Source organism: Gymnoscopelus microlampas, assembly GCF_963454915.1.
Source record: "Gymnoscopelus microlampas genome assembly, chromosome: 10".
NCBI lineage: Eukaryota > Metazoa > Chordata > Actinopteri > Myctophiformes > Myctophidae > Gymnoscopelus > Gymnoscopelus microlampas.
The window spans coordinates 46,444,445-46,465,571 of record NC_139947.1 but is presented as its reverse complement, the minus strand read 5'-3'; the positions used below and the strand labels follow the sequence as shown (position 1 = coordinate 46,465,571).

Here is a 21,127-nt window from a genome sequence, read left to right as displayed (position 1 = left end):
TACATGGACAAGTTGTCTGACAAGATCTTGCTTCTCAAGAGGCCTAGCTAACAACTGCTGTTGATGATCAAAACCTTTTAAAGGATTACTATTTATTCCGTAATGGTCGCAAGTGGGTGCTATTCCCAAGCTGATTGTTATAGTTTTAGGGTCAGAAAATTTGTATTTCTTTCCTTACTGCCTTCGGCTACCTGTGATCTTTGCTTCGTATTTCAGATTTTCTTTAAGGACCATACAGTGACAGTGTCATTGTCCATTCACAGCTTCGATACATCGTCCATAAACATAGACCATAGATAGATATTTTGTTCGTGAAAATAACTTTTTTAATGGATAAAAATTAGAGGTGGGCATAAATTATTTTTTTTAATCTAGATTAATCTATCTGCAATCCTGGAGTTAATCTAGATTAATCTAGATTAAAATGGCTCATTTGAAGTCTGCCGAAGGCATTCAAAATATGTGTGTTCTAGGGATGCACCGATGGGATTTTGGCCGATATCGATATCCGATATGATATATTGCTGTTATGACCGATAACCGATATAACCAATGTCGATATGATCGATAAAAAAAACAGTTTTATCCAGTCTGAAAAACATGTGTAAACACTGCATTTGAAAAAGCAATCCCTGTTTATTCCAAATTATTTTATATTATCATCTGGATAATCCCCAGAGCAAAAAACATATGTGTCAACTGCAAAAAGTACCAGTGACAGCAGCTTAGAAAGAAACTTGGCAAATATCATTGATATTGAATAATTGAATAAAAAGTTTGGGCCCCAATACTGACCCCTGGGAGACGCCCAAATGATTTGAGCTGTATTTGCCCAGCTTCACAAACTGTTGACGTCTGTCCAAATAACTTTGTTTTAATCCAGTCTACTGCAATGCCTCTAATACCAATTTTCTCCAGTTTGTTTATTAATATGGTGTGATAGATAGTGTCAAAAGCTTTTTTGGGGTAAATTAATATTCCAATTGCAACTGTGATTCTTTCAATGGATTCCATCAATGCCTGAGATGTTGATCTGTTAGTTCTAAAACCATATTGACTCTCTGAGAGTAGGCTACATTACATTTTTCCAAAAAAGAATCTAGTCTGCTATTGAAAAGTTTCTCCAGTAGGCCTATCATTGAAAATTGTGAACAATTGGTTCCATTTGGACACTGAATTTACAGACCCATAAGGGTCCATTTGGTTTGTACACTCCGAGTTACAGACCCATATAAGGACCCACTTTTAGAACCACTGTCCTACACTGTGTGTGTGTGTGTGTGTGTGTGTGTGTGTGTGTGTGTGTGTGTGTGTGTGCGTGTGTGCGTGTGCACCCGCACGCTTAATAGCATACATGTGTTTGTTGTTGTTAGCATGTAGCACTCATTAGCATGCTCACGCAACAAGTATTACCAAACAGCGCCCAACTACTGCTATGTTTGTTCATCAACACGGTAGCGGAGGCTCTGCTTTTGTCCAATGACCACTTTAATAAGCTTCGCTGGGCTTACAGACCTGAAGCAAATGAATTAACGAGTGGAGCAACACGCTCCTCCTCTCTCTATCTGAGTGAAATGAATGAGAGGCAGTGCGCACGTCTGACCATGTGAAACCCGACACCTATTCCCCCCTCCACACACACACACACACACACACACGCACACGCACACGCACACGCACACACGCATTGCAGTCACACACAGACACAGAGTAATTCGCCCAGCTACATCAGCTAATGTTTTGGCTCCCAGACCCAACTTTGAGAATAGATTAACGGCGGTAATTTTTTTTATCGCACGATAAGAGTCCGCGTTAACTTAGCCCGTTAACGGCGTTAACGGCCCGGCCTTAATAAAAATCCAACAATAACATGACTTTGACAGAAATAACCACACAATGATATTTAGTGGGTTGGATTACCTATCTCAAGCAAGTTTCAAGTGCCTGCAAGTTGAAGATAAGATAAACCTTTGTTGATCCCCAGAAGGAAATTCAGGTGACTCACAGCAGCAACAACAGTAAGAGTGAAACACGGGAGAGGTACAGGTAAGAGTAAAGGTCAAGAACAAAAGCAAGCCTCCTGTAGAGGCCCAAAAGCGAGAGAGTGTATGTGTGTGGTCTGGTTCCCTGAACGAGCCTGTTGGGACCAGGCCTAGGGGCCCAAAGATTAGGGGAGCCCTCTAGACAATTGGGCCAACTGAAACCCACGGTGCAGAGTCTGACCCTGAATTTCAGAAGCTGAATCGAAAGCACCCCTCATACTGTACAGTTGTACATTTTATGAACAGGCAAAGTAGGCAACTACCCGGGGTCCAGAGCATATAATGGGTCCCTGAAGGCTCATTCAATATGGTCAGAATTGTGAATTTCTGTGCAGGGTCCCAGCTGTCTCAAGAATAGCCTCTGCTTTTGCTGTTCTTTCTGGTTGTTGGCCCACACACACACAAGGCAAATTCTGCCCCTGGACATTCTGTAATAGGCTACTCTAGAACAGGGACGTGGGCAAGATTTTGGGTGCGGACACTTTTTGTCCTTTGACAATTTACTTTAAGATTTTGGGGCATGACATCTACTTAGCCGTTTTGCATGACTGGTGATATCTACATACACCAGAAAGTGGTTTAAATCATAGGCTGCTAAATTGATTCAATTAATGCAAACACGGAATAAGTGAATAGTTTAATATGAATAATAATAGATACATTATGAAAACGTGATATGCACATGAAACAATAATGCAGAAATGATTTATGGGACTTTTAAAATACACTTGATCCAGTTACATGCACGGTGTCGGTACAAATGGTTGAGATTTAATTTCCTTCTTTTTCTTGGAAAAATGTAAAAATGTAGTTGAATGGTTTAAGGTTTGTCCGAAGGTGTATTTCCAAGTTCCCTTTCACCATCACTGTGCTTTGTTGATGATGAGACAAATGCATACTTAAAATACTGATGACAGCACTTTATCCAGTTTCATGTATACGGTACACATATACAACTGTGATTTCAGTTCCTTCTTCCTTTTTCTTGTTTGGAGAAGTCTTGTCAAATGATTTGCGGTTTCTACCATCGTTGCACAGGTGATGAGATGAATACATTTCCCATTCCACATGACGAAAACATTTGTGTCTTTTGTCTCATGGTGTCTGTTCCCAAATGTCTCGTCTCATGAGTTGTGGTTGAAAAATATTAGTAGCCTAGTAGCCTATTAAACAGGTAACACACCTGGACCAATGATATGCCGCTATGGTCATTCCTGTGTTCATTTATGCTGCGACACTCCACTGATACGATTAATTGGGGTTAACATTCAAACCAGCAACCTGTGATTGGATTGTGGATGATAGAACTGATGTTTTTGAATGGGTTTTCAAATTGCTCAGAACAAAAAGCCTCTTGGCATCGACTGACAGTCCAACTCCTGTACCAGTTAGAGACTACAGGTGTGAATTCTCCTCTAAGTCCATGGCAACCCTTCTGTCTTCTTCCCTGGTGAAACACACAAGTACTATATTTATACAAAGTTAGTATACACATATACAGCGTGTGTGTGTGTGTGTGTGTGTGTGTGTGTGTGTGTGTGTGTGTGTGTGTGTGTGTGTGTGTGTGTACATATATATATATATATATATATATATATATATATATATATATATATATATATATATATATATATATATATATATATATATATATATATATATATATATGTATATATGGGTATATATATATATATATGTATATATGGGTATATATATATATATATGTATATATGGGTATATATATATATATATGTATATATGGGTATATATATATATATATGTATATATGGGTATATATATATATATATGTATATATGGGTATATATATATATATATATATATATATATATATATGTATATATGGGTATATATATATATATATATATATATATATATATATATATATATATATATATATATATATATATATATATATATATATATATATATATATATATATATATATACTTTTTTCAGAATATATACAGTACATACTGTATAAAACGGAAATCAAATATATAATATTTTAAAAATACTGTGTACTGTGTTGAGAAAGTGTGTTATCTACTATCTGCCATGTAGTTGCTTTGTATTTTCTTAATATGTCTGGATTGGAGAGAGATATTTAGACCATGGTATGATTACCAGGATAGAGAGAGACACCGGTGTTAGAGAATGGTTACTCACGCTGCTACTGCCTGGAGCAGATCTCTCTGTATTTGCTGTCGTCTCTTCTCATTGATGGGGTACAGACAGAAGACCAGCATCCCAATGAGAAGCAGAACGATGGGTACGGGGGCAAACAGGATGCGAAGAGCAGTGGCCACTGCTGGTGGGTGACTGCATGCCCCAGGCGTATAGCCAACAAAACTGAAGAAACAGTGGACCCAAACAGTGAGTTTGACAGAAAGAAGTTAAACCGTACACCTACCTGGTTGGAATATATTTTTTTGTATACTTTAGTTTGTTAGGTATTGTTTTTTTGTTTACAAGAATTAGGCCTTAGAACTCTGATAATTCTCAAATGAGTGGTTTGATGATGATGGTAGAGGCCATAACATACGATCACAGATAACAGAGACCACTCCCATCAAGATAGAAGTTTTTCAGGATAAAGTTGACATCGGTCTCTGAGAAGTTTTACATGCGAAGGATTACCGCTAATCTGAGGTTGAAACAAAGTGTTTTTTGAGAGAAAACAGTAAAAATGGATTGATTATATCTATGAGTGATAATAGGTCTTGGGATATTATGGCTTTCCAGGTGAATAGTGTCGTTTGCTTGACCCATGATGCCATGCATATTTGTATGTCTTTTGTCTTGTATATTGTCTTTTGTACTAATAAAATGTTAGTGAAAAAAGGATAAAGGTGATCACTCAGAATAACTTTGTATTGATTTACATTACATTACCCTACCCTCTAATGGGACAATGGACCAAACCATGCCAGGACAAGTCAGACAGACAGACAGACAGACAGACAGACAGACAGACAAATAATTCTACAGAAGTTTTGAAAATCTAACAAAAAGATTTGCTTAAGCCCAAAATAGGGACAAGAGGGTGAAAGTGGTTAGACAGCAGATAAAACAGCGAATCATACAGCTGTGCCAATTCATACTCAAATTGTTGAGTGTCATAGTGCCCTCTGCTGGTTATCAGTTTAGGAATAAAATCTACTAGACCATACCCGGTCGACGCATCCGTGGGGGGATATGCGCTTTCACACATAAACGCTAATAAGAAGCTGAGATTTGATGAAATTGAAAAACGGGCTTCACAGTTAAGTTCAGATGGTAATGGTCAATGGCTGTGTGCAAAATCAGAGCAATTGCTCCAGCCACTGAGGAGAACCGGGTAGCTTCACCACTACACCACTATAGACAAACGGACAGAGGTTACTCAAATTATAGGAGGATGAATTCATGAACCCTGTGTGTGTCTGTCTGCCCCAGGCATAACTCATGGCAGGCACCGTCCGACCGATCGGCCTAAAACTGTGTGTGTGTGTGTGTGTGTGTGTGCGTGTGCGTGTGCGTGCGTGCGCGTGCGTGCGTGCGTGCGTGCGTGCGTGCGTGCTCGTGTTGGTGCACTGGGGAGTCTCCTTTCTGAGAACTGCAGCATCGACCCAGAAATTGCAAATTGGATCAGGCAAGCTGTGTGTGTGTGTGTGTGTGTGTGTGTGTGTGTGTGTGTGTGTCTGTGTGTGTGTGTGTGTGTGTGTGTGTGTGTGTGTGTGTGTGTGTGTGTGCGCGCGCATGTGTCTCCAGGTAACTCACTGTAGCACCAGAGTGGATATCCCTATGGCCATGCCTCCTCCAAACTTATTGAAGAAAACAAAACAGGAGAAGAACATCGGTTCCAGGTCTTTGTCATCTGGGTGCTTCACCTTGAAGTCATCTACCACATCTGGAAGCATAGACCTGTAGCAAGACAGGTATAATAATAATAATAATAATACATTTATTTGTATACCTTTCTTGCAAAACATGCAGCTTAAAGTGCTTTACACTAAGTGATATATAAATAAAAATTGTGCTTTGCATAAAAAAGAAAACAAGAAACCCTTAAAAAGAAAACGGTTAAACACTAAAGTACATATCAATCACTAAGAAAGATAGATGGAAAATAAAAATGTATAAAATGTTGAGAAACGCTGCTGTAGAAAGGCCAGGTTTTTAAGTGTCATTTAAGATTGAAGACAGAGAGGGGTAGAAGTATAAGAGACATAAAAATGGCTGAAGACAGGAAGGAGGACAGGCTGACAGACAAGGATGGAAAAGAGGGTCAGAGTGGGAATCAGTGTGATAGTCAAATACATCCAATGATTCACCAAGTCTTACAGGATATCGTCACTGTCCGGCAGGAAATGTATACTTTGACATATGACAGTGTCATTCAAAAGTAGTGAAAAATTCCTATCTGCAAATTCACACATTGTGAGCTTGTACAGTAGATGGATCACAATGGAAACAAGCCCCCCACAGCTTTTTGTGTTATCCTTTTAGCATAGCTTTTTTTTTTTACTGTACTGCCGTACTGTTGACAAACAATCATTCAATCAAACAATAGGGCGCCCACTGGCCTAGCGGTCCAGGTGCATACCACATATACTGTAGGCTCTAATGCAGCCTGATGGTTCGAATCCCGATGACCTTTGCTGCGTGTCACTCCCCGTCTCTCTCTCCCTGTTTCCTGTGTCTATCTCCACTGTGTACTATCAATAGCGGCATAAAAGCCTGTGAAATCAACCTATCAATCAATCAATCAATCAATCAATCAATCAATCGATCAATCATCTTTGACACAACAGAATAGTGAAGCAGTGGTTGCATTTTCTTCTTCATGACTCAACCTGTCTGGGTTTTGCTACTGCAGTCTTTATTGGAAAATGGATGATAGCCTGCAAGCATACAGTATGTTGTTTGCATGGTACGAAATGAAGCTACTGGAAATATGGATGTTTTGGCAGGTTTTATGGCTGTGTTATACTCACTCTATTTGTGTCTACATTTATTAACACCCATAACGCTGTTACATTGCTTATTGCCATTTTAGTCCCTGTACATAATGATTATTACCAATGCATAAGTGTGTCACTATGTTGGGTTCTGAATATATTCCAGGCCAATAGGTGGCACTGTATAACTGCTGATGTACTGCTGGCTAAGAGAACCAGAGGAGGTGTGAGTTGACACTAAACACTAAAGAGACATAATACATGATTAAAGGGATATTCCACCGCGCCTCAAGCCGAAATCAGGCTGATCCGGTGCGTCTCAGGGGCAGACACGTATAACTGCACAAAGAAGGCGCTGGAGCAACACGGATGATTAGAGCCTTTTTTATTTAAATCACAGGGTGCAAAGCACAGGAAAAAAAAACGTTTCAATGTAAGGTTACATCTTCTTCAGGTCATTGATGACCTGACAAAGACCTAACCTTACATCGAAACGTTGTAGTTTTTTTCCTGTGCTTTGCACCCTGTGACTTAAATAAAAAAGGCTCTAATCGTCCGTGTTGCTCCAGCGCCTTTCTTTGTTCTGAGACATAATACATATTGGAAATGACACTTGGCATGCAGGGCTTTGGTGAAGGCCAAATTAGTCAGGCACTAAGTGTGATATTTTTGTGTTGCAACAACACTGATATCTGTGTCAGACTGTCTGACTCCTCTGAAACAAGATAATCATGAGCAGGAGACAGAGGAACAAGTATGATATTAAAGTGAAAAGAGGACTATTATGTGGAACAGTGGTTCTCAAAGTGCGATCCGGGGACCCCCGGGGTCCCCAGCAAAATGAGTAATATAGCATCAAGCTCAGTTTAACCACTATAATCCTACACACATATAACACATCGCATTGTGACACGCTGTGAGCTTGTAGATCTGCTATTTTCTACAAAATACCAGCCAAATACATATTCATTTGGGGGTCCTTATAAGAAAGTTTGAGAACCACTGATGTATAACACACTTACATGCCTACATATTCTCACTCTCCAGTCGTACGATAGTGATGAGTTGGGGCAACATCTGACCAAGCGTCACACGTGACATCATTTTACAACTCTCTTGGTAGTCCTGCTTCAGACCCAGTTACACACCTGTCTCCGCTCTTGTCATCAGCCCTGCAGTTCTCTTCTCATCTTGCAGCCTATAAAGCTGAGCTGACACTACAGGAGTTTTAAAATCCTAACCGATTTTGAAATCAGGTTGCATCATGCACATAAGGAGAAACTTAACAGATTATGAAAACAAAATCCAAGACGTCTTGCTTGATTTAACAGATTATGAAAACAAAATCCAAGACGTCTTGCTTGATTTAAAATCAACCAGTGGTGCAGACAGCAGTTATGGAGAAGAAGACCAAGCCAAACAAACAGACCAACGCGTATCGACTCTTAGGTCTTCATCAGACCCACCCTTCTGAAGTGTGTGACTGAGCCATAACACAAACAAATACAGGCAAACATACTTACCAGGGCAGCAAGTAGAGCACTGCTAGACTGCACCCAGCAATTATGGACAAGGGGATGAAAACAGGAAGACTGCCGTGAACACTGACGATCACCGTCAGCACTGGAACATAGATCTGAAACACGGACAAGAAGTAGAGATTACCAGCATTTTAACATACCAACATAGTACTAATAATTAGCTTAGAATACATACACATATACTCAATTGATAGACAATGCAGATTGATAGACTATACATAATACAGCATATTTGCTGATTCAGTGGCCAATTACAGATATTTAGTGCCATCTTGCTATCTTGTTTTTGACTTTTACTCTGTGCCTCCCCTGTGCTTCAACATTGTAGCCTGCCGTTGCTGCTGTGAAACCAGAATTTCCCTCCAGGGAATAACAGTCTTATAACTTAGTTTAAACTGTGATCCAAGCAGGCTTGATTTCTTAAGAATGTATTATGCATCCTCTGATCAACTCACAGACATGCCGATGAAGAGTGTGGTCTTCTTGCCCAGCCTGCCCAGCAAAATCTGCCACAGAGGGATTGACAATGTGGCTGCTGTCTGAAGGAGCAAACAGAGAGAATAAATACGTTAACTTGCTTTACATCGTACAGTGAAACCATCTTGCACGTCAATGAAACCACTTGAAACTCTGTCTGAGTGTGAGCTTCCAAACATAACTGACACCCCATATGTGACAATAACAATCCACAGCCTTGATCACCATTTCAATGTTTTTTTCCCAAATTTGTATACCATGACACATCCGCATTCCAAGAAACAATTAAGTGTTTACAAATCTGAGTCCCATACTGTAACTCATTCTCTCTTAGAATGACAGAGGAGAGGAGGGGTACAAAAATGATGTCACAAATATACAGCTGCTTGCATGCCCTTGCATCAGGGAACACCTTGGAGATAAATGGGCAAATGGGAATTGGAAATGGATGTTATAAGATGAGGAATTGGAGAAACAGCCCATTGTGGAAATGATGTAATTGAAAATGTGATATTTCAGAACACCTTTGGTGGTATCCAAATTTGATAAGGATAAAACAGACTGCAAGGAAATAGGAGATCATATCCACATCTTCTGGGATTGTACAAAATCTCAAACTTATTGGAAGGGGATTCATACAGAATTATTGACTATACTAAACATAGATTTACTGTTAGACCCAAGAAAGAGTGTATATTATTGGATCGGTTCCAGAGAGGTTGGCAAATAAGTGGTGTGCATACGGTATAACATAATTCTTCTGTTGGTGGCAAAAAACAAGACGATTACTCTATTCTGTCTTAACAAAGGCAAAAATCACGGCTAAGCTCCAGATGAAGTATGACACCTTTTCTTTTAATTGGGCCCTGTAATAGGTCATCTTGAGAATGTATTTTGTTTTAGCTGTCTGAGTTCTCTTATTTTCTTTGCTTTTGGTATTGAGGGTGGTGTTAGGTTATATGAAAAAAAAACGAAAACATTGGAAATAACAAAAAATTATATCCTACTATCCTACTATAATTCTAGTAACCTCTGTCCGTTTGTAGTGGTGAGTGAGTAGGTGAGTAGGTGAAGCTACCCGGTTCTCCTCAGTGGCTGGACCAATTGCTCTGATTTTGCACACAGCCATTGACCATTACCATCTGAACTTAACTGTGAAGCCCGTTTTTCAATTTCATCAAATCTCAGCTTCTTATTAGCGCTTTTGTGTCAAAGAATGTCGCCATGGTTACGGGGCTGCCCAGCTATGGGACGAACTGCCTCCCGGGTTGCCAGATCATGTGCGCATATCCCCCCACGGATGCGTCGACCGGGTATGGTCTAGTATTCATAATTTATTTGAGTCTTTGATGTTACTAGATATTGAAGCCGCTACGCTGCCTTCAAACCTAGTCCTGTGTTGCGCTGATAAGAGCAATGGTCACCGAAGTATGGCCATTTCCACTTCTGGGTTGCACCATTGAACTCGTTCAGTTCCATCCGCCCGCCCACCCGCCCACCCTCTAAGCATTTTTAATATAGGATTTGTCTCCTCATAGGCATGGCCGAGACTATGTTTTCGCCCCTGTCCGTCCGTATGTGGACAGTTAATCTCCGGCACCGTTGGACCGATCGGCCGATGGAAACTGTGTACGCATACGGGTTAGGGCCAAGTAAAAACCTTTGCGCCAAATTTCTCACATCGGCTTGATATAGCGCCACCAGGAGGCCGATTTTTACAACATATTCTTTTAAATAAAACTCCTACAGATTTTGTCCAAACCTCACTCAAACTGGTACAAAACATTACCAAAACATTACTTTGTGGGGAATGATGACTTCTGTGAATAAATGTGTTTTTGTACTAGAGACACACACCATCATATGCAGATGTTTTTGTGTGTGCTTGTGGCCACAACTTCAACACAGCTGTAGATCATTATGGAAGTATGGGCTATATTTAAACACTGTTACTTCACTTCATAGTTGGGTGGTCTTGGTAAAAGTCCTTGTGACTGAAACGTCAAAATAAATCATGCAGAAGTACTGTGATGTTGGTGTGTAAAATAATTAACTTTTCTGTTTTAATTTACACATTTCAGCCTCTTTAAGGTGTGCATCTTGTAGCATAGCGTTTGACTATTTTTTTTCTTTCTGTTCCAACATTTCAATGTTAAGACGTCTTGTATTTACCTGTATTAAGACCCAAATGTATTCAGAGTATAGTAATTAATGTAGCAGTTTTCCCTGATAGCATACAGGGTGCGGGGTGGGAAAAGAGGACTACACATGGACAAATAACATGCAAAATGCTACCAGGCAAACACCTGTACACAATGCATGGGTAGTAACAAAAGACTCTCTGCTGTGTTTTATCTGCCTTCTTTATCTACAAATGCCTACATGGACTGGCTCCCCCTCCCCTAAGGGAATGTATTTGTAGGACGAGGGACACGGGCCGTGGCAGTGGCACTAGGTCAGACTCAAGAGGGGACTACGAGGCAGTAGCGATGGTTCTGTCTTCTGTGTTAAATGCCATTACTTTTGTTTGAGCATTGAGTATAGGCTTACTCACCATCAAAACAAGTAACAGGTGCTGGAAGTACGGCCCCATACCTACAGCGTGGGTGAAGAAAAGTGCAGCGTTCCCTTGCGCCATCTAGAAACGAGATATCACACATGGTGAGGAGTGGGGGTGGAGGACAGTATGAGGATATCTTTGAGGTAAAAAATAACCATTTCTAGGAATAAGTAAAGGTGGCCATGGAAACAACGATCAAACAACCCAGTCTACAACAGTTATCAAAGATTCATTTTACCTATTTGAGTAGTTATTTAGATATTTAGTAATCACTTATATACAGTATATACAGACACAACCCCAGCAACAAACCCCTACCTGAAACGCAAGTGAGCAGAAGAGGAAGCCAAACACCAGCTTGACATAAGGTGTGTGTCTCACCAACATTTTCATGCCAGTCAGGAAGGGCATCTGTGTCCTGCCCAGAGTACTGAGGGGAGCTGCAGCGGAGGCCAGCAGAACACAGTGGGGGTCATAAACAACCTACACAGTAAAATCCTCAGTGTTAGAGTTACGATGGACGAATTACACTTAAGATTTTACTGTGTTTTGCTGACTGTTTAATACTGAAGAATAGCAGTGCTCATATTTCCTTCTAGTTCTAGCAATCTATATTGTTGTCATTAACAACAACAAAACGGGGGGAAAAAACTAAGAATAGCAGCTCACAACACGTTGCATTGTGATACATTGTGAGCTTGTAGATCTGCTATTTTCAAACATGCTTGTTGTTAAATGATTAAACTTATCATGTCAGAGGAATGTTGTTATAGGCAACAGTTTACAGGACACACCCAGTAATCTCTGTTGGATAAAAAACGTTCCTCAGAAATTCATGGAATAACCCAGTAATCTCTGTTGGATAAAAACAGTTCCTCGCAAAATCATGGAATAACAATTGACGCTTAACGGCTCCACTCATAGAGAAAGGTCTTATAAGTAATCCAGTAGGATTTATCTACTATTTGAAAATGCTCATACATTGTCATACATCTCAAGCTTGGTTTTAAAAGTCAAATAGTAAGGTATGTGTATACAGTATATGTTGTACATTATATAAGAAATTGGTAGCTTGAGGTATAGACTCCATTTATGGTAAACACTAGGACAGTGATTCTCAAAGTGGGGTCCAGGGACCCGAAGGGGTCCTTAGGGGGGTCCCAGGGGGTCCCAAGGAAGTCTTCTTAATATAGCATCAAAATCAGTTCAACCACTTTAACCCTATATACTCTTACTAGCCGATCTACAAGCACATAGCGTATCGCGATGCAATGCGTTATGAGCTTGTATCTGCTAATTATTTTTTAAATAACACAAATCTTGAACGGGAGTCCCAGGCAGGTTGACATAAATTGTTTTTAGAACCACGTGCTCTAGGAGATTACCACATTCATGTGAGTTTTATAAAGCCTTTTAACCACAAACGTGACTCACCCAGCTGCTCCTTGACTCCCAAGAAGAGCACAAGACTGGAAATGAAGAAGAGGCTGGTCTGGACCACAGCAGCAACAGCATAGGCCTTCCTCTGACACACAGTTAGATCGCCAATGTTATAATTAGGTTATACTTAGGTCAAAGACAAAAAGATAAGATGAGGTTAGGTTAGGTGAAGTAAGGTTATGGGAGAAACTGTAGGTGAATTTAGCTGAGTTATTTGAGGCAAGGGGATAAGACAGTGGTTCTCAAATGTTAGAATGTCAAGGGCCCCTATACTCTAAGAGGGTACAAATGGAACCATTTGGTCCAATTAAAGTCTGCTATATGATGACAGCTTTACATAGCGAACAGGATAAGGAAAGCAGCCATCAACAAAAAGCGTTTATTCTATCGCCGACATTCTGAAAGTCGGCTTCATATTTGAGATACATTTGAATGCAGTAGTTAATTTATCCATTTGTAACAAAGAGTTATATTAACACTGATGATGAATTTACGATGAAGGAAGAAGAGCATAGCGCATGGTCTGCTGTAAGAGTCCATTTAGGTCAATTTTTACACTCTCATGGATAAATGAACACAAGGGGCCGTGTCAAACAAGTCGTTTTTCCCTGAGCGCAGTGTATGTTTTGAATTGTTTATAACAGGAATTTATTTTGAACACGCTCATTCACGCGTGGCGTTTTTTACTGCATGCTGAGAGCTAAAATATTTTCAACTTGGGCATTTGGACGTGTTTTAGGTAAGCGCTTTGGTGTTTTCGCCGGGGAAAAAAAGCCTAGGTGGACATGGCCCCTAAGGACTTTACTGGTAGGAAGAGTATAATGCATGGTATGCCACTTTTAAAAAATTGCTTACTATATGCTGAAGACTGTCAGTGAGGGATGCAGTTACATTTTGGAGGGCAGGAGAGGAGAAGTTTAGGAGGGAGGCATCAGTGTAGTTTAGCAGACTGCAGGCCTGTGCTTTCTTAGCATGGTACACTCCCACTATCTGACCTTGAATTATGGCCCCAGCCAACACTGCAAACATCTCAACCCCCATTCCTGGATGTTGAGAGACACAACATGACACATCTAAAGATCACAGCTGCTCAAACATTTTTCACTTACAGGCAGCAATATCTTTTCTTTTGTTTTGTCTTTCCTTTGTTTATCTAATTATAACATTTTATTTTGTTGTCCATTGTTTATTTGTCTCCTCAGTTATTTCCTCTGTATTTTTGGTTTTACTTTTTAAGAAACAACGTTTCAAAGTACACTTCCAAGATATGAATGCATGAGGTCTCATTACCCCAATTTAACCCAACCCTCATCTAAAAGCACACATCGACCCTGGCAAGTTGTCCTTTTACAGCACAGGCACATAAATGCATGCTGAATACATACATAAAAGTATAAAAATACCATAACATATCATAATATATAAAAATAATATACAGTAATTGGTCATTGGTTGCTTTAACCACATGAACCTTAGCGTCCCTTCTCTTGACTTGTAGGTGAACATTCAGCGAAAATACGCATCACACACGTGAATACACATGCACACGCGCGTTGGCTTCATTCTTTTTCAACCTTCTCTCATGTGTCACAGTCTCTGCTATAATTACACAAAGTTTCAATTTACACATTTTAAGTGGTTAAGTAATGACATTCCTGACCAATGACCACTTAGTTACTCATTATCACACTATTTAAAAGGGTTTGTCAGATGGGGAGCAACTGACACGCAGAGTAATTTATTTTCAATGAGAGGCGAGCGGGCAGCTAGGGGAGGTGTAATACTTTTTTCAGGATCATAGTGTATTGTAATTCTCATAGTCCTGCCTACTGCCTAAGAATGTTAATAAAGTAGTCGATCAATCAATCATAGTGTATTATGATTCTTGAAGTTGAAATAAATTATAATAATTGTATAATGCATTATAATGAATAATAATAAATAACCAAATGTAAGGGCTTTTCAGACGGGAAGGGGTTATTTTATAATGCATTATAAATTATAACGTATTACAACTTACAACTGAGAATTATGATACACTATGATTGATTGATTGACTACTTTATGAATGAAGCAATACGAAACACACAGAGATTCTGAGCGTCCTCCGCAGACCTACGGACAGTCAGATACAGACATTTGTGGTTTGTCGATAGTAGGAAACCGTTGGTCCAACCGAATTGTCACTTGGTACTGCACACCCCCGGGTCATATCGGACACACGACAAGTTTGAGGCCATTCGGTCAGGTGGCGCTTGAGTTATGTCGCTGGGATAGCCTCGGAAACCCATGCTTTTACTTTTGTTACAAAAGAAAAAAAGTCTGGGCGAACGATGCAGGAACGATGGTCTTAGGATCTTGTTAACTCCTAACCAACCAGAGTGCAGAGGGGCGTCGCTCTAAATTTGGTGACGTCAGCGTGCTCCGTGCACAGACCGGGGGGGGGGGGGGGGGGGGCATAGATTGGTGAAGCAATAGGAAGCGGCGTTGGAATCCAGCGCCTGGGTTTGGATCCGCCCTTCAAGACCATCAATCGGGCTCGTTCTCTCAGTCTATGTCTGGGATGGACACTTGGACAGACAGACAGACACAGGTTTTGTGAATGAATAGATATAATATGTTTCATAGAAAGTGTTACCGTATGGGTTGTTGATATTTATTTTGAATAAGCGGTTGGTGCATGGATTGACCACTTTATTTTTTGTTTTGTGTACATGTTGCAGATTAGCTAACCTACCTAACACAAGAAAACATGCTTTCGATAGGTGGAATGCAGTTAACTGGTTAATTTGTTTGTTTGGTTTCATGTTAAATACCATTTTCAGCTAACACAGCTGTGCTTGAACTGCCATTTTTATTGCTGTGCTTAATACGCTAGGCATGGCTTTATTTGATTTTATACAGGTTTTTTTGCTTTTAGGAGTTGCTGTGTAAAATGTGACGCCAAGGAATGCAATTTGGAAGGTGTGATTCACATTTTTTCATTATGTTTATATTTCCTTCTCTAAGCTTGCAGCAAACAAAAGTGGAGCCCAGACAGCCTCTGAAGCCAGCAGGGGAGTCGGTTGCCAGTAGCTGGTGGAAGTGTTATTGCTCTGCTCAGCATTTTAATGAGTTAGGAAAGAAACAAGTTTTCTTTTTATCAATAAAAAGGACCTGTCTTTCTATTTCACCCAGGACTCCTGTCTTCTAATTGTAGCTGGGTTAAAGTACATACATGTACATATACATGTACATACATCGAGTGTGTGTGCGTGCGCATGCTCGCATGCATGCGTAGTTCAATCTTCAGTCTTACTGTATCCTGTGGCTGAGTCTCTGTCTTTCTGGTCTCCTCCCAGGAACATGTTCAAGGATGAGTAGGGAATATTGTAGCACTAAACAGAATAAGAGAGACATTTGAAGCACAGCCTTCTGGTAATAAACCCCAAGCAACTAAGCATTACAGGTACAACAGCTAAATCACAGAAAGTCTTGAATTCTACACATATATGGAGATATATACTGTAAATATGATTAGCCTACAACAAAGGCACATTTACGTATAATACAAATAGGAGTAGGACCACTGTATATATTTATTATTTTTCCCCCTTTTTTTTCCAAAAGCAGTGTAAGCAGTCCAAGCAGTGTAAGCAGTCCAGAGATAATGCATATTTAACCAGTGCATTATCTCTGGATACACAACACCACAGTCAGAATATTGATGACTTACACTCAAGAACATATCAAAGAGGCATGTCCAGATGAGGAACCAGGTGAAACTAAAGGCTGAAGACATGGAGGTCTGTGGCACGAACCACATCATGATGTAGGAGACGAGAGCGAACGGCATAGAGAACACTGTCCTGGAGGAGGGAGTTGCTAGAACATTTTAGTGAGTAGCATGTGAAGGCTGTGATGGGACAATGTAACTGCGACGTAAATGTGAGCACTCGTCTGAATTTGTTATACTTTAAATTTTACTCCACAACATCTCAGAGTCAAATATTGTACTTTTTACTCCACTACAATTATTAGAAAACTCTGTAGATTTGGATTATTATTACAAAACATATTAACCACTTCAGCCCTATTTAAACCTTGGCTATTTGAAAATAGCCGATCTACAAGCTCATAACTTTTACTTTCAGTACTTAAGTATATTTTAATGCCAATACTTTTGTACTTTTACTCAAGTAATTTTTGAATACCAGACTTTTATTTGCAACAGAGTATTTCTTCATTGTGATATTGGTGCTTTTACTTAAGTACAAAATGTAGCCTACTTCTTCCACCGCTGATGAAGAAACAACAAGTGTCCCCCTGCTGTTCCACTTACTCACCAAGGGATGAGTTTGCCAATGCGCGTCCTGCCACTCTTACTGACCATGTATCCAACAATAGGGTCTGTGATGGCATCCCAAGCTCGTCCCACAAACAAGATGAGAGAGGCATAGAATGGACCCATCTAGACAGAAAGGAAGATTGTAACTGTTTATGTGCCCTGTCCCTAATATGCTTATTATATATTGGAGTGGTTCTCAACCTTTTCAGGCTGTGACCCCCCCCCAAAATAATCACGTTAGAAGTGGGGACCCACAAAAAAAATCATATTCGAACTGGGGTCCCCCCCACCCTGATAAGCACTTGGAATGTGGGAGTCGAGGCATTCAATTTAGTTTGACTCGGTTCTACAGATAAATATTGTGAAAATGGCCGATCTACAAGCTCACAACGCCTTGCGTTGCAAGGTGTTGTGAGCGTGTAGATCGATGTTTTGCCTCTTCCTTATATTATTTGACAATTTGGCCAATGTTTGACCAGTTTTTATAGTATAGTTTGTTGATTAGGCCTACTTTTGATGCAGTAATCTTTCTTTCTTTTTAATTTTTAGGGTATTAAAAAGGTCTTAAAATACCTTAAATTGTCACTTCACTGTCATCTGCGGACCCTCCCAAAATCATGTGGGGACCCCCCTGGGCGTCTCGACCCACAGGTTGAGAACCACTGATATTACACAACAAGCATGACATCGAATTAGCTGAACCAGAACACTGACCTGTACCACATCCAACAGAAAGATTTGCAAAAAGAATCCCTTGGCAGTCTGAGTCATTTGGTAGGGCATGCCACCCACTGCATAGCTGATCTTCCTGTACAGAGGGATGCCTGCTGTGCCTTTCTGTAATGACAAAAAAATATTCTTGATTGATAGCCTGATGCCTTTATTTACAGCAATACAACAACCACGTTTACTTTAGCCGAACAAACTCTGTCAAGTTATTGATCAATAACTTCATGGACTCGTAAACTATTTACAGTAAAATTAAGCTATTCAAAACAGATTGCAGTCAGTGTCAACGGGGCAGTCATTTATTTGAAAGTAATGACCCTCCTAGGCTACAATGCTTAATAGGGTCTCGTATGAACAGCGCAGTGGAAAGTAACTACATTCACTCAAGTAAGTACAATACATTTTGAGGTATTTTTACTTTACTGGACGTACTTCCAATTTTCAGCACTTTTACTTCTACTCCACATCTCAGAGGCAAATATTGTACTTTTACTCCACAACAATTATTTGAAAACTTTAGTTTGTATATTTTGATTATTATTACAAAATATACAGTAGGCTAACTTCTTCAGCCCTATGCACATTTCGGCCATTTGACAATAGCCTTTCCATGCAGGCATTGAGCTTGCAGATCTGTTATTTTCAAAAGATTTATATACATTTTATAGATTTGAAAACTTGTGAAACGGGACATTCTGCATAATGAGTAATTTCTACTTTTGATACTTTTTAAGTATATTTTGATGCCAATACTTTTGTACTTTTACCGTACATTTTGAATACCGGACTTTCACTTGTAAGTAAGTTACTCTGTTACAAGTTGTAACCGAGTGTTTCTGCTGTATTGAAGTAAAAACATCTGAGTACTTTTTCCACCACACTGACGTTTACACAGCAAGTTTACATCAAAGTTAGATACGCATGGTTGCCAGTTATTTACACTTACTGTACTTTGGACAGATCCTCTTCTTTGACGGAGCGGAGACTCGTCCGCCATGGTCCTGTTCTTCACACTCATCATAGATCAGACCCTGACCAGAAGTCAGCAGGGTACTTTTCCTCATCCATGGCCAGGTTCCGAGGTATTTCCTTCCTCACGTCAGCCAGCCAACCCGCGTTCTGCATTTATGCGTGTGTGTGAAATAACCGTCATGGATGGGCTGAGGCTTTCCGAAATACCACTGGTGTAAAGTAACCAAGTATGTTTACTCGAGTCAAGTAAGCCTACTGTACTTAAGTAGGCCTACAGTTTTGAGGTATTTTGACTTACTGGAGTTTTTCCCAATTTCTATACCTTTACTTCTACTCCACTACATCTCAGAGACAAATATCATACTTTTACTCCACTACAAAACTTTAGTTAAAGTTTCTTTGTATATTTTGATTATTATTACAAAACATACATTAACCACTTCAAACCCTATACTTTGGCTATTTGAAAACAGCAGTCAGCAGATCTACAAGCTCACAAGGCATGCAAAGCAATACATTGTGAGCTTGTAGATCTGCTGTTTTCAAAAGATGTTTCATACATGACGTGAAATGGGACATACTGCATAACAAGTACTTTTACTTTTGGTACTCTAAGTATATTATGATGCCAATACTTTTGTACTTTTACTCAAGTACATTTTTAATACCGAACTTGTAGCCTACTTGTTGTAACAGACTTTTCTACAATAGTAGCCCTGCGGCAAATCCCGTCTAGCCCGCCTACTGTATGCTGTAATTGATTGCACACACGTGACGCAGATACAACCATAAACACACATGTAACCAATCTATTGCTTATTTGAAGAACTAACAGAAGAATTAACACTACCGCAAACAATGGATTTTTTAAAACCCAAATAGGAAAAAATAACTAATCCTTTTGACTTTCGGGTGTAGGCTATTGATTTAATAAGCCATTGTGTCTATAGTTATTAGAATACAGACAGATTACAAGAAGGCAAAGTAGACCTTGCAGAGCAATCAACCAGATGAAAGTTGTCATTGGGTTTTTATGGTCACCCTGGCCTGACCTAAACCATGCACAGTGAACAACACCAATTGGCCTTGTGGGTGGTTGGTTGATTGATTGATTGATTGATTGATTGATTGATTGATTGATTGATTGATTGGTTGGTTGGTTAATTGATTAATTGATAAACAAAAGAAACATTTGAAGCAAGCTAAAATTAACGATAAACAATGACAAACTAAAGCTAATGTATCCATTGTGGGTATTTTGTGTCTGTATAGTGTGGGTGAGAAGCAGGTGACGAATGTGTCCTAGCAGCATCATGACAACATCAAAATATTAACAATTAACATTAGTCTAATAAATCCTATCAGCATCAGCATTACATCATCTAATGTTTATATTGCACATCAGCACAGTTAACAGACCCTTACTTGTTCCCACTGGATTAGACAAGACTGCACTTGTTGTACTCGGTTGTACTTTGTTGTACTTGTCAGTGGTACCCATTGCACCTGTTCCCAGAGTAACCAGTGTGGTACCCACCATACCACCGAACAGCTAAATGATCAATAGAAAAACAGTTTTTTACAACTCTGCAGAAGTTTCCCTTACACATTACACTTTGATTTGTTTGGTTATAGGCGTACTTCTTCTCACTAAATGCTTGTAGCCATACTGCTCGGTAACTAGTATGATGTAGGCTACAAACTCTATGTATATTGCCCTGATGTAAGCTAGCCTACTTCTAAATTGTAAATTGAAACAGCATCTTTAAACATCACTTTTTCTTGTTATGGAGCAATTGATCTTTATCATCGCCAATTCGCCATGTTATCTGGAGCACAAATTCTCAGAACTCTCATCTTGATGAATGCATTTTTGTCACTAGTTTGAAATTTGCCTTTACACGCAACCTCGCACGGTGATTGCCAAAGACTAAGTCATAGCGTGTGAAGCCATCTCTGGGTTTTCACTACATCATGACATAAAACTGAAGTCTGAGGTTATGAGTTTGAGTAATGCAGAATGGACATGTAAATAGCTACTCAGCAGGGACGGATTTAAGACTCAAGGAGGCCCTGGG

At 39.7% G+C, this 21,127-nt stretch overlaps 1 protein-coding gene across 3 annotated transcripts; it reads right to left on the bottom strand.

Annotated features, from left to right (window-relative positions):
* Positions 1 to 1,968: 1,968 nt before the first annotated feature.
* On the bottom strand, positions 1,969 to 19,159 carry LOC311053099 (sodium-dependent lysophosphatidylcholine symporter 1-like). 3 transcript variants are annotated; one of them, XM_084068493.1, is made up of 14 exons: positions 19,024 to 19,159; positions 18,063 to 18,185; positions 17,347 to 17,471; positions 16,737 to 16,869; positions 16,320 to 16,398; positions 13,877 to 14,064; positions 13,016 to 13,106; positions 11,900 to 12,021; positions 11,576 to 11,659; positions 9,000 to 9,083; positions 8,527 to 8,639; positions 5,823 to 5,966; positions 4,230 to 4,412; positions 1,969 to 3,484 (listed from the first exon to the last, which is right to left on the bottom strand). In XM_084068493.1, the coding sequence occupies exons 1-14, from the start codon at positions 19,096 to 19,098 to the stop codon at positions 3,304 to 3,306; spliced, it is 1,725 nt and encodes a 574-aa protein (XP_083924619.1). In that variant the 5' UTR covers positions 19,099 to 19,159; the 3' UTR covers positions 1,969 to 3,303. The 3 variants fall into 3 exon arrangements, with proteins under 3 accessions (XP_083924619.1, XP_083924621.1, XP_083924620.1); XM_084068495.1 differs by having other exon boundaries at positions 16,737 to 16,864; XM_084068494.1 differs by having other exon boundaries at positions 3,301 to 3,489.
* Between the last annotated feature and the right edge of the window lie 1,968 nt (positions 19,160 to 21,127).

What these genes read in the sequence shown, in the direction of transcription:
- LOC311053099 (XM_084068493.1), bottom strand. Translation starts at nt 19,098, where the DNA reads ATGATGAGTGTGAAGAACAGGACCATGGCGGACGAGTCTCCGCTCCGT. An exon ending in TCTTTGATATGTTCTTGAGT is followed by an intron (nt 16,399 to 16,736) that starts GTAAGTCATCAA and finishes TATTCTGTTTAG; the next exon opens with TGCTACAATATTCCCTACTC. An exon ending in GTGCTCTACTTGCTGCCCTG is followed by an intron (nt 5,967 to 8,526) that starts GTAAGTATGTTT and finishes GTCTTGCTACAG; the next exon opens with GTCTATGCTTCCAGATGTGG.